We start from the raw sequence: 14530 nt of genomic DNA, 5'->3' as shown, positions 1-14530 counted from the left end.
TGTGCTGACTTGTTCTACTCAGACACTCACCATCTGTCACCCACAGAGGAGATGTGATGGCCAAGAGTCATTATGTCACCAGAGGATTCTCCTGCTACAAGGTGGTATTTTGCAAGGTAACACATCACTAAGACTGCTTCACCATGAAGGAAGGGGGGAAAATCGAGAACCTTGCTGTTGTTCTCCAGAACTGTGCTCATCAGAAAATTCTAAAAACAGGGTTTAACTTTTGCCTAGAATGAAACCCACATGTTGGTAACATCCCACAACTGGAACCAGCTTTGGAATTAAAGTAAATTTGAACCCATACAAGCAAAATCTGTCCCTTATTATTATTTGTAATCTACAATCTAAGACCTCAGCTAAAACAGAAAATCAAAACTAGTATCTATTAATAATGTGTGCAGTGATAGTGATGGATTTCTTCCCCTACACAGGATAAATCTGAGAGCTCTACCTCCCCCATTTTGTTTGCCTTCTTAAGTAAAATACAAGCAATGTCTTATCTCCACAAAGTGCTATGAAACTTCACTACACTGTATAAATGTTTTACACCAATAATTATTCAATGGTACAAAGTACTGCATTTAAAAGTTACACACACAAAACCAGAAAGCACTGTGGCTAAATCACATGCACACGCTCATCAGAGTGATATTTCCAGGTAGTCTGCCTTAGAAACTTTGCTTCTCAGAAGAACCACTGCTGCATCCATGCACAGTGAGAATATCTAAGTTTAAACAAGTTCTCTAGAGTCTGCCCATGTACAAACATCTTTTCTTCTGGATGACTTCTCTAAGCCCACAGATGACGATGCCTGTCTTCAGAAGGATGCTCAAACCAGTTGCTCCAAATCCACTTCAAAGCAGACATGCACAGACACCACACACAGACCCCAGCTAGAAATAGAGTTGCTCTGATTTGATCTAATTAACCTCCTTTCCAACACTGAATGTGTGCAAACAAACAGGATGCACTGGGAAACCCAGCTAAGCAGCTTCCTCACTGCCTTCACCTGCCACAGCACAGCTACAGGTAAACAACCACCTCTGCCTCTGAAGCTGACCCTCCCAACAACCAGCGACATCTGTGTCTGAGAGCAGACAGCCTCCAGAAGACATTCTAGGACCCATACCACCATGAACACACTTAACTTCACACACTTGCTCCCTGCAAGCATCAAGCTTTGTGGCACAAAACCACAGATAAATCCATGCCTATTGCCAAAGGATGCCCCCTGAAGAGTGACAGAAGGCAGGCCTTGTACTGGATGAATCGCCTCAACACGACACATATGGCTCAGCACACCAACAGCAAATCAACTAAGTTTTTGAGCTGAAAATTTTGTTCCTTCTTCCAAGGTTCTTGATTCAATGCATGTGAAAAGTGATACTTTAGTGACATTCCAGAGACTTCACCAGTCTGGGGGTTTTGTTTTGGCTTGTTTTTTTACACAGAAAAAATATTCTCAAAATGTTTAAAGTTGGTTTGTTTACTTTAAGTTCTCACTTTCCCCCCCCATTCCATCCCACCCTGGAAAGAAACAAGAATTGGTAGAAGATTAGGTTATTTAATCAGGTATGTTCTTTTCCATCTTCCTGGTAAATACTAAGCTCCATTGTTTTCCACCTGCTCACTTGTGTTAGCAGTCACACTGAATACTGAGAAGTTCTTTCTCACATGTAGAACAGATCCTCTTCAGGTAGAAGTCCAAACCATGGTACAGGAACACTACAAAGAGTTCACCTTCCAGCCATCCATGCTGTCAGCTCTAAGAATTTCCTCTGGTGGAGCCTTGTGAAGCATCCCACTTACACACAAGCTGCTACAAACTCTACCCCCTGTAACGTATCACACAACAGGTTATTTCTGGCACTGCAGAGAAAAACCCCAATCTGCACCCACAGGAATGAGAACTCCACATGGCAAGCTTTGCCTAAGAAACAATTACAAAATCCCAGGATTTAGACATATGAAAGACAAAATGGTTTTACCAACTTCACTGTAGCAACCATGCCATCCTACCTCAAGATGCCAAACATGAAAATCACACCGTGTAAAGTAATGCAGTTGGCTTTCTGTCTCCGAGCTCTCCAACAGAGAACCTGTGTTCCAGTCCTGGTTTATGCTTATCTTACACAGGCACAGCAGCACATGGTTTCAGTATTGTCCTTACACATGCAGGTATATGGTACACATTAGCTGGAACGGATCTGCACAGTTGTGCTCCTATGAATCACACGAAAAAAATCAACCCCCAGTAGGAAACAATTTTTTTGCGAGGTGCACAACCTCTCCAACTATTCCATTAATAATAAAAGTGTGTGTTAGACCTCATCAAAAATGTCCCCCAGAAGACTAAGCCTCTGCAGGAAGAGAGATAGCTGTGCTGTATATTGCTTCAGCAGGCAATTGCTCAAATACTGCTTCAGTGCCATAAACAGTCACTTCCCAGTCATAATGCAAGCATAAAATGCCTGAAAGAGGAAGGAATAAAACTGGAAGAGTCACCAGGCTGGCCTCAAGCTGCATTTTCTCTCTCATTCTGGATGGAGAGATGACTACCAAGCCTGTGACTGGTCTAGTTGTGGGACTGAGTAGAATTGTTATGGTAGAGTCATATTGCCCCATGAACCTTCTCCCCAAAAAAATGTAATTGAAAGCTTAAATGATACTCAGAACAAGTATGGAAGGTTTTCCTGCATCAGATAAAATAGACTGGACAGCTTTGAGACAGGAACAGCTTTAAGATTACCAGAAACAGTAGGAAATGTCATCTTCCAGTCTAGACCTGAATCCTGCTCCCTTGCGTTAGCTCCTAAGAAACGATATGCAGAGCAAAACAGCTTTACTTTGCCCCTGTGAAAGAACAGCAGAGACACCTTTCTCATTCCCCCATTCTGCTAGCTTGATCCAGGCCAGCCCAGCTGAATGTGGGAAAGGGTAAATCCATTTCATCAAGAGTATTTTCAAGTAAATTCTAGGAAGAATCAATATGGTTTCAAAGTCATCTTTGCGTGGCAGATACACTGTGAGCCTGTAACATCAACACATACTGCATGCCTTTGTATAAAGGCACTGTTGGCACTCCAACGTGCCTGAGATGCTCTCACTTACAGCTCTGCCATCACTGCGTAAGCCATACTCTGGGTATTAGGTAGGCGTAATATTACAGGTTCCATCATCATGCAGTGAAGCCTGCCACACTGCAGAGGGTCAACCCAAACTGTAAGCCACCAGGGAGTTCCACTTCACCTCACAGCAAGAGAAAAAATTTTCAGCCTCACGAAGTAGAGCTGGTCTACTTGCTTTTGGTGAATAAACAGCCAGTTAAGCACTTTCCCCCAACACCACTCTATTTGTACATTTGGCACAGTGAGGATTTTTTTGTAGCCATTGTCATTATTGTAATCACCCAGCAGCAGGTTTGTCTGAAAAACGTTCTGCCACGAGTTTGCAACAAACAGTAAGCTGCAAATCCACTTTGATGGGTGAATTCCTACCAGATAGTTGAGTAAAAGCGCAGTGAGTTCCAAACAACTGCTAGCTTCTAAAACCATTGATATATAATAAATAAATAAATAAAGGCAATACAAGCACAGGAAGGATAAAAGTTCGCTCAGAACCATCTGTCAGTTTGGAATATTATTTTGCCACATTTAACCAAGAGCAGAGATGCAGCAACCTTCATGAGTGGATAACAAAGACAGCAAAGGAAGGACAATCAAAAATGAGGGATGCTTCTTCTATGCACTCCAGAGAAGCATCAGGAGCTCATGGCATATCCAAGCCATCTCTTAATGAGCTATATGCAGCAGAAACTGCCTCTCTTAGCAGCACGGAGCTGTGAGTTGCCTTTTTTATTTTGCTATGATGACACCAAGTTGAGTGAGCTTAATGCCACCTCAGGTGAGTGGGTGCCAGTGAGAAGCAGCAGCAGGCTGCCAGAGAGATGTGCTACTCTGGAGCATGAGGCATGGGCCCAGCCATCACTCAGAGGACCAGGCAGCAAGGGAGCCTTTCTGCAAGAAGAGCTGGAGTAAATGATCATGAGAGAACAGAGGAATTGAAAAGCACGCAGAGAGTACATGTAGAAAGGCATCAAGTTATTGAAAGCTACTCTACCAACCTGAGCACCAGGCCAGGTTCAGCACAATACCTTCTGTGCCGTCACCAGCGGAGATCACTCCATCAAACATTATGGCTTGTTCTGCACAATCTCTGGCAAATTAACATCGTCCCACACACACATTACTGTCTCAATTTTCCCTGCCAAACAGGAGTAATTTTTCTCAGTATCTTGGCAAACTCCTTTATGAGGAATCTTTAAAGCTTGGAAAATAATTCTTATTTAGATACATAAAGCAGGGAGGCACATTTTGGCCATTAATTTCAGCCTTCTGCTAATTTCCAGCCTTAATTTATTCATGGCCTGTTCATACCCATTTGTCTGTGTGCCAATATGCTGCTCCAGTTTAAATAATGAGTCTTTCCTACATTTCCCTGTTGATCCTCCCAAGATGTATTTGGAGCAGCAACCATGTCCCCATTTTGGCTAACCTATGCAAGCCAAGCAAGGGGAGGTCTTCCCACATTACAGTCACCAGCACAAGGCTACCATACTGTCCCTGCCAGCAGAGATCCACACAAATCCTGGCCGTACTACATTAAAAAATCCATACCTGATCTTGCCAAAATTAGTGGGCAAAGGAGTATTTAAAAAATCTGGTTTGCTGGAAGAAATTAATTCCTAAGCTGTGGCTACCACCGTTGGGATACAGTTATACAATTTTTTGTGTTATTTTTTCTTGAACTGAAAGTAGTCTGCAAGGAAAAGCAACTCCAACAGGACTGCAGCCCATGCTGTGGCATTCACTTGTGTCCCCAGAGGCGGTGGGGGAAAAAAGATTGTTCAAAGCACCATTGCTCCACTGCTCCTTTCCCCATCTCTCCTATTGTGCATGCTCTGCAGAGAAAAACTGAGGGCTCTGTGAGCTGCTGGAGTAGCAGCTGGGTGCCTCCAATAAACAGAAGGAGACTTTGTTCCTCTCACTGAGAAGTGACAAGCCACCAGGAGGGCATGGTGTTCAGTAAGCAGGGAGATGATCTGGTGTTGCCATGTGATTCGTACTGCAGCAGAGCTGCTGGCACAGCTGCTGTAATAACCAGAAGAAAACTCCCTCCAGTGTTGCCGAGTTAGATTTTCCCTCCACAGCCTTTCACTCTACTCAGAGAGCAAGGCGGCAGAATCATCAAGCCACTGATGCTGGCTCAGCACGCCTATTACCCCAGTCTTATTAAGCAAAGCAATTAAGCATGGACTTAACTTTAAACATATTGTCAAAGCCCAGTGGCTTCACTCAGGTTCAGACTTAAGCAGACACTTAAGATCATTGCTAGCTTGTGGCTTATCTTTCCAAATTAAACCACAAAACTTTGCTTGAGCTGTTCCAGGGAAGTAAGAAAACACAAAGCTCATCCTCATAGTGTGACTGTGCTAACATCAAGGAGAGGTTCAGGATGTCCTCCCATGTGCCAAGCACCTCTAAGGACACACACTGTTGCAAGGCCTTTCCAGCTCCCTGGCAGACACATCTGACCGTGCCACTGGAGCAGAGGAGTGCACAGCAACACAGCTGATGGTACTACTGCTGTACAGACACAAGACATCATCCTTCTGCTCCTAGGAGCTTGCACAACTTCAGGGTTTCAAGGCAGGTCTCAATGAGAGGAGAAGGGGAGCTTGAAATAGCATGGGACAACATACAAGTTTTCAGAAGTCTGGTGAGTGCTTGCTGAAGGTTGACATGCATGGACCACTGCGGTGGGAATCAAAGTCTCCAGAACTGAATGAGAGACATCAGAAGAGTAGAAATAAGCTTTATGTATTAAGAGAAGCCCCCAAGCATGATGAAAAAGAGAAGGTCTAGGATGTGAAGAGCTAGGAGGACAAGTGCAACCATTGTATTTTAAGGACAGTTATGCTTGTTTTTCTCCAGGCTTGAGAACACAGCATTACAAATGCAGATCTGCTATACTGAGAGACAGGACATAAAACTGTGGACAGTGAAAAGAGCTGCATCAAAGAGACATTGCACAGCCAGAAGCTGTTTGTTGGAGGTGGACCTGCTGAAGCTGATGAAGACTAGATGAGAAACTTTGGCTAGAGCAGTTTTAATTCAGTAAAAGGCACAGTAAAGGTGTTAGGACAGACTTGAAGGAGAACAACTTTGCAGCAAGAAAGGAAAAAAAGCTTTCAGAACTGAGATGAAAAGCAGATGGGGTGGCAGTTGGAAACAGTGAAAAAAAAAAAAAAAAAAAAGAAGAAAGAAAAAACCCAACAGCCAACCCATACGTGCTCTTAACACTAAAGGTGATTGTACTACCAGCAGAAAGTCAGAGAAGAATAAGAAGTCGTGGCAAAGATCAGGAGAGGAAATAGGGTTTGCCACTGCTTACATAGATGGAAAAGCTGGATCAGACCAAATGAAAGCACACACATTGAAACGTAAGTCAAAGAACATGGGAGCATCATCTACAACCCCAGGTCAAAGGCTGAAGGCTCTATTCCACACCAGCACCATGTCTTTGGAGATTATGGAGTAACTTTGAGGAAATTCACTGGAAGAGCCTCTTTTCCTTCCCACAGAAGCAAGAAAGCTGACATACTGTGCACATTTTAAATGCAAGAATTGAGGGATCGAGCCATGCATGTTAAGGCAGGATGATGAGGAGCAGAGAAAGCCCTTATCTCAGGACCATACATGGGAAAGCCAACATATCTTGCTCCATTTTCTATGTCTTGCTGTGCAGGATATGGGTTTTTTTGCAGGATACATGAATGCTTCATTAGACAATTTACAGAGAAATAAAGGAGGTATTTTCCTTCACTAACAGCTTTTTTCAAGAATAAACAAACTGTTAAAAGTGCCTGACTTAAAATTAACAGAAGAATCATCATATGCACACTCCTGAGTCTGAAGTAGGTTAACACTCACAAATATAGAAGATGAAGCCAAGTCTTTAGAAAATACTGCAACAACAGCTCTTGAACACTACAGATCTCTGACATTAGATCTCATGACAACTGTGACCTTCATCCACAGAAACTTAGGTATGACCCCCATTAAATCATGGAACACGTCAATTCACTGAGGAGGGAATGTAAATCATGACCACAATTCACAGAGCCTTAGGCTTTTGTCATTTCCCGGGACCATCCAAGTATGAACAGAACAGCAGCTACCCATGGTCTTCACTTTCCTCATCAAGACTGGGGACAAAGAAGCCTCAAGGGAGATGGTGACCATCAGGAGGCTGTCATCATCCAAACAACATTCCCATCTGGTGCCTGACCAGCTCTCTGATTAGACCTGAGGGGCACCCAAGAAGCAGACAGCATAAAGCCATCCTGGGAACAACAGCACATCCTCAACTGCTTTCTTCCTCAGGCACTCCTCAGACTCAAGGCAGCAGCAAGGTGACAGCATAAATGGATGACTGCACATGCTACAGGTTCAGGCATATGACAGGACAACGGTTCCTCTGCCCTGGGGAGAGACACAGCCTACCTGAAATTCTGAGCACACTGCACGACACCCGCATGCTGCTCTCCAGAAAAAGGCTCCATCATTGTTCAGTTGCAGTGAAACTGTATTTGGATAGCAGTTGCAAAAGTCATGTGCCCTCAGCAAAGTAAACTGAGATCTCAAGTACACTAATAAATGGTTGCACAAGCTTCCCACCTTGAGTGTTTACATTTTGACAGTGCTGTAGCTGTATTAAAAAAATTAGCTAAGAGAAGAACTGTCAACAGCACTTAGCAGCAACACCACTTGAAGGCAATACTTCAGCCTACACACAGAAACAGAGTAAGATCTCCAAGCAAGGACCTCCAAGAGTCACTCACTGTCTCAGTGCCAAAAGGCTGTGTACATCCAAGATGCCTGAAGGACACCTGTTTTTTTCTCCCAGGCAGAAGTAGAACATCTTTGTCAAAATCCCAACACATTCAAGCATTTTATATACCCAAAACACACAGCCACAAGGATAAGATAGTAATTTGCCAACTGAAAGCCCTCCAAAGATTATCACAATGGTTCCAAAACTTATGAGACTGCTTTAAAAAGCACTCACAGTTTAAGAAGAACTGCATGCTTTTTGTTTACTTGAAGGCATTTGGGTGTTGGGATACCTCTGGATTACACATTTCCAGTTTTATTCTCTAAGCACATTGTCCACAGATTATGCTTATTTTCTTCAAACAGCAAAACCGGAGATACTAATTTTTTTTGCCGCCGAACCCAGTCTATGACAAAGGTACAAAAGGCTAGAAGACTTGCAATAAAATCCCAAGAGTCAGCACTTTTGAAAGCCTTGGCCTCTCCTGGCATGTTGGATCTAATTTTGAGCTGATGCAATTTGTAGCATCTGCAGAAGCTGGTCCTGGACAAAGAAAGCTTTTTGTTGTCTGGGCTGTGCTCTCCTGGCCTCCCTGATGTACCTGTGCAGAGCCACTTGCATTGCCAACACTGAATTCAGGTCTGCATTTTGATAAAGAGTGGGAGTGTTGCTACAGATGGAAAAATTGCAAACTTGTGACAAAGTATTAAGCCAGTATCCTCATGCTTCTCCTGGTAAATCACACTGTAGAGATCCTCTAGAGACACTGCAGAATTTGGGACACAGGTCCTACCTGGCTTAGACTTAAATGGTCCCTGGATTAGTCTAAGCTTCTTGCCAACTCCTTTCACTATAGACAAACCAGCTGACCCCACCAAATGATCACACCACCTGGCATGCTGTTAGCATGCTACCAAAACCAGCTGAGCAGAACCTCAGGGCTTGATTGACTGCTTTTTCAGCTGACCATTCCCAAAGGAATCTTTCTTTTTAAGTGGTTTCAAGACACGGCTTTCCTCCATCATATAAAGCACACAGATGAGCTTGTCAGCTACCAGCAGTTTCACTAATTGTGTTTTAGTTTATAGTTGCATGAGAATGGGAGAGTACTGCATTGGCTGCTCTGGAAAGCAGTTCACCACCTCTGATCCCAAGAGGAGTTTAAACACACAAAGTCTACACCTCACTAAGGTGGGTTTCCTTTTTTCCCCCTTTGGCTCCATTTCCCTTCTGTTTCTGACTCTGTGCCATGTTGTTTGCACACAGTCTGAAAACTGCAAAGAAACTATTAGCCAGTAAAACCCTAATGCATCCATTTCCTTGGTGGTAAAAATGAATAATTTCTTACATTAGCCTAACTTTCCCCATTAAATTGCTTTACAGGCTACTGGGACAGCCACGATTTCAGAGAACTCCACTATGGTTTCTCCCAACGGCCAAAAACCCACTGCTTCCAATTAAAAACTTCACAAAGAAAAAAATAGTGGATTTCCACAAGGTCCAACTGCTTTAATTTCAGCTGCTCCTTTTAACGCAAAATAAACTCCCCCAAAAACCCACCAGAAAAAAACAATACCCCAAACCTCTAAACCACAAGTGTTTCGTATTAAATCGGCATGAAGCAAACCCCCTCAATTACTTTTCTGGAAAAATCTAATTAGTTCCGTGAGGAAGATGAATAATCCAGGAGCTTCATGCCGAAACGGCCGCCCGGGGGACCCACCGGGATCCAAACTTTCCCGGCGCTGCGCGGAGCAGCCGGTGAGCAAACCACACACCCACCCGCCTGCGAAGGTGGGCGGTAGGAGTGGGGTGCAAATGAAAAATAAACCTCAGAAATACAGTGGAAGGGCTCCGCATCGCTTCTGAGCGCTGGCTGCGGGCTGGAGACGAAGTTAGGAGGGCAAAATACTAGCATCTTCCCTTCCAGCCACGCTCTTCCACCGGCAACCCGCCCCCCACCCCCGGCCGCAGATCCCCGCCCGCCGCGTCTACTCGGAGGGGAGCTATGCAGAAGCTGCTACTGGCCCCCCCCGAGAGGTGGGAAGGACATTTTGGGAGCCACGGGCATCCTCAGGGCTCTGCCACTGTCTTGCCCTCCCCCCACACACACCCCCACCCACCCACTCAAGGGCCGGGAGAGGCGGGAGGGTGCCTTACTTTTCTGGCTGGAGTAGCCCGGGTAATATCCATAGTAGCCCGTGATCCGCAAAATCCTGTCCTCGATGGTGGCCACGCCGTTGGGTGCTGCCTTTCCATCCATAGAGGGCGGGAGCCGCTCGCAGGGCGGCCAGGCGGGACGCGGAGCGGAGCCGAGCCGGGCCGGGCTGACAGCAGGAGCAGAAGAAGACGAGGAGGAGGAGGAGAAGGTGGAGAAGGAGGAGGAAGGCGGTACACCGGGCACGGCCGCCGCAGCTTACGGTGCCGCCGGGGCGCTCGCTCTGACTCCGCCGCCTGGTGCAGGACAGGCTCCGCAGCGCGGCGGCGGCCCGCGCCCAGCCTGGCCTCTCCTCCCTCCCCGGGCGAGAAGCGGCGGTGCGGGGGAGGGAGGGGAAGTGGGGGGGAGGCGGCACCTCAATCGTTATTTAAAGGCAAGGATGAGGGGCAGGCGGAGATGGGGAGGGGCTGCAAGCGCGGGCTTTGTGCCCCTAGAAGGATGAGGGGGTCTCCTGTCATCTCCTTCTTGCCAAGCCCCCTCTAAGTCCTCTCCAGGCTGGGGACTGCCCAAGGGATGCAGTTCTCTGTGGAACTGAAAGGGGTTACTCCAGTCAGCAGGTAGCTGAGGACTTGATGTGGGTAAGGAAGGTGTCATTAAGTGGTACCTGTGAACAATGGACCTGCAGATCATAGAATCGTTTAGGTTGGAAGAGGCCTTTACGATCATCGAGTGCAACTATTAACCCAACACTGCCAGGTCACCACTGAACCATGTCCCATTTACACAGCTTTGAAATCAGGGATGGTGATTCCACCACTGCCCTGGGCAGCCTGTTCCAGGGCTTTACAGCCCTTTCATAGAATCACAGAATCATTTAGATTGGAGAACACTTTCATGATCATCGAGGCCAACCATTAACCCTAATCTACCAAGTCCACTACTAAGCCATATCCCCAAGCACCACATCTACACAGCTTTCAAACACCTCCAGGGACGGTGATTCAAACCACCTCCCCCGGCAGCCCATTCCAGAGTTTCATCTCTTCCACTCCAGTAGCTGCACCATCCTCACCTGTGTCTCCTACAGGTGCCAAAGATCCTGAGGTACATCCACAACAATGTAGAGCACATCCACATGGAGCCAGCCCTGCATAGCCTGGACTCACTGCTTCTCCTGATGACAAACCAGTGGCCCAAGGAAGTGATCAGTAATGTGCTGAAGATCACTCCAACATGTGACAGCTGCTGGCCCCAACAGCCCTCAGGACTTGTTCCCCACGGGAAGAGGAGCCTCAGACACTCTCTGGCTGCCAGACTCATGGAAAGTGCAGGGCATGTGCAAGGAACAGGGTCCCCCATTCCAACACACTCCTCTGCTACATGGGAATTACCAATGTGGGGGGTGGGCAGGACCAGGGCTGCAGCACACCCTAGTTCCATTGAGCCTGTCCCAGGCAGAGTGCAGTGGCCAAGGTAGCCCTGCTGAGTGAGCACTCTGGGTCTGCAGAGCTGCGTGGGCCATACAGGAAGTGAGCATCGCTGTTCCTTTGGCTTTGGAGAACATCTTGCTGGAGCTATTAGGCTCTGCCGCTGAGGATGTCTGCATTTGTTCCTTGGCTGTGAGTGACCATGTTCAGCTTGGGGGCTGTGCCTGCCTCTCTCTGGCTCTGACTGCCTCCTATGGCCACCTCCTCCAGGAGATAAAGGGCACAGCCTGGACCTGTCCAGCACCAGCCACACCACATCCCACACACTCAGGGTGACTCTATCCTGTTTTAGCCCCAGTGAGAAACCACAAAGGCTGCCCCTGCCCGGGCAGCACTGCACCCCTTGTGCCTGCATCCCCCTGCCCAGCTCTGCAGCTTGGGAAACCTATGGCAGGAGCAGGAAAAAGGGCAGAAGCCAGTCAGGTCAGTTGCAGGACCAGGGACAGTGGCATGGCTTCTGCCCAGGCTGAGGCGGCTTCAAGTCACTTGTCACTGCCCATACACCGTGCCTCCTCTGTGCCAGCACAGTGGAGGGACCCCTGCAGGCTCTGCTGGTCTCTCAAGGCTCTCTTACTTTCAGTGAAGAAATTTTTCCTAATATCCAATCTAAACCTCACCTGGTACAACTTGAGACTGTTTCCTCTTGTACCATCACTTGTTTCATGGTGGAAGAGACTGACCTCCAACTCACTACAACCTCCTTTCAGGTAATTGTAGAGCATGAGAAGGTCTTCCCTCAGCCTCCTCTTCACTAAACTAAACATCTCCAGTTCTCTCAGTTGCTCCTCACAGGAATTGTGCTCTAGACCCTTCACCAGCTTTGTTGCCCATCTCTGGACATGTTCCAGCAGTTCAATGTCCTTTTTCTAGTGAGGGCCCAAAACTGAACGCAGTCTTTGAAGTGTGACCTCATCAGTGCCAGGTTCAGGGTGATGATCACTTCCTTTGTCCTTCTGGGATCCTTAGATGCATCCTCCAAGGGGCTGCCCACAGCTGTAAGAGAAAGGATAGAGGCCAGATTTGGTTTCATCTCTCCATGATGTCCATGTCCCTCCAGATGAGCCCATGTTTCTCCCTGTGTGTCACTTGGAGCTATGCTGTCTATAAAGCATGAAGGATCATAGAAGAGATATATACCCACTGCCACCCAGGCAGGTCATGCTCTAAGATCTAGACCTAGGATGTCCTCTAGATTCTTGCCTGCATTTGAAAAAAGGAGAAATCCACCATTTGGTTTGTCACCCATTCCAAAGGCTAATTATTTCTTTGGTAACAATTGGGCTTTGAATTATTTGACTTTTCCTGCACCTGATTCTTGATATGCTTTTCTGTGCTAGACTGAAAAGACCATTAGTAACCAACGTTTTTCCCTCCAAGATGTATTTCTGTCTAGTAATCAACTCCCCTTTTCCCAGCCCTTTCATTGTTTTGTGGCTCTGTCATAACTTTATCTTTACCAACTCCTTTTTCATCCAGCCATTTCCATTAGCTGGTGCTAACAGGGAACTCAGTCGAGACATTTCATATCCATTGCTTCTTCCTCTGCTCACCTTCATTCCTCTCCCTTCTGTGCTTGGCTTAATAAGCTGCTGGCACAAACCATTCTTTTATGAACACAAACAAATAATAGATGTATTAAAAATAGCTGTAGCTGTGGCTTTGCATGGGGAGTCATTAGCTGGTTAGCGTACATACCATGCTTTGCAGATCAACAGTTTCTGGTGCATGAATGCAGATATAATAAATGCACTTAAATACTCCTGTTCTTGACTTCTTATCTTGTGCTGTGCTGCTAGGGAATACTAAGGGCAGCTACAAATCAGTGATAAATCAACCACCTATACTCAGGAATTCAAGGCATATCATATTTCACAGCTTTTTCATCCCTTTTAGGCTACCAATGAAACAAGATTAGTGACTTCAAATGTTTTTCAACATACAGATCCTTTTTCATTTGTCCAACAGAAGCACAGACTCCTGCATGGCAGATAAACACCAAATGACTACAGATATTTTCTTTTTACATCTGATCTGTGGAGTGCTATAAGCACCTCTCACCCCTGTAGGATTTCACAGGCCATGGGACTGAAGCGGCTAAAAGCCAGACCATGTATTAGCTGTCTTTGAGAGATGCTGGTTAGAGCTGGTAAGTCTCTAAACCCTTCTGCTAGATTAAAATTCTCTGGCCTAGTTGGAAGCACAGTTGATGCAGAAATCACTTGCCTGGTGTGTTGTATGGAATGTCTTTACACACCACAAGCCCCCCCCCCCCCCCCTTCCCAATTTCACCTCCAGTGGGAGTTGATGTTATGAGAACATTACCAGCATTGATCTTAGCTTCAAAGTCAAATTTTGGGACTTAAAAGTGTTACTTTGAAGAGAAGGAAAGAAATGACTGGTTCATTTGAAGGTTAATGTAATGTGCCCAGAAACAACTCTAAGCCTCAAATTCCTTCCAAACACCTTAGTTCTGGCTTAATATTTCACATCCTCTCTTCCTTTTATCCCTAGGATTTCAAGGACATGCTGTGCATGTTTAAATATCACTAGATGATAATACAAGCAAAACCATTCTTGAAATTGCTGCTGACTGTGGTTCCCTTCCAACATTGCTCTATGCAATAGATGTACAGAGGTACCGTCTCTTTGAAGGCTTATAATGCATTGCAGCTTCCTATTGTTTCTGAATTCTTACTTTGCTAACCATTTCTCTTTCAAGAAAAATAAAGCAGATTGCTTTCTCTGCAAGTAGTGTTTTTGCAAAGTTATGGTTAAAGGAGTGCAGAGGAAGCCTAGCTGAGTGAGATATATGAGCTACAATTTATTACCAAGAAAAAGACACTTACACTATTAAGGGTACAGGGGGACTTACTTGTTTCATCTTTTTAAGTTAACAGGTCCATCAAAGTCACTAAGTTGCATAAATATGCTGAAGTGATTTTGCAGAGAGATTTGTGTATTTACCAGTTTGTGACTACAATCT

At 45.8% G+C, this 14530-nt stretch overlaps 1 protein-coding gene across 3 annotated transcripts in view; it reads right to left on the bottom strand.

The window, feature by feature from the left end:
• SLC35F4 (solute carrier family 35 member F4) overlaps window positions 1-10395 on the bottom strand; it is a 133863-nt gene extending 123468 nt beyond the window's left edge. For 2 of the 3 annotated variants that reach the window (XM_068148999.1, XM_068149002.1), the window contains exon 1: window positions 10063-10395. In XM_068148999.1, coding sequence (XP_068005100.1) covers window positions 10063-10165 — 103 coding nt within the window. In that variant the 5' untranslated portion in view covers window positions 10166-10395. The remainder of the gene's footprint in view (window positions 1-10062) is intronic. The other variant, XM_068149000.1, reaches the window with a different exon arrangement.
• Between the last annotated feature and the right edge of the window lie 4135 nt (window positions 10396-14530).

Source organism: Melanerpes formicivorus, unplaced genomic scaffold, assembly GCF_026170545.1.
Source record: "Melanerpes formicivorus ecotype bairdi unplaced genomic scaffold, bMelFor1.0.p_v2 SCAF_17, whole genome shotgun sequence".
Taxonomy (NCBI): domain Eukaryota; kingdom Metazoa; phylum Chordata; class Aves; order Piciformes; family Picidae; genus Melanerpes; species Melanerpes formicivorus.
The sequence above is the reverse complement of the archived record's forward strand: the minus strand, read 5'-3'. Positions and strand labels throughout refer to the sequence as shown.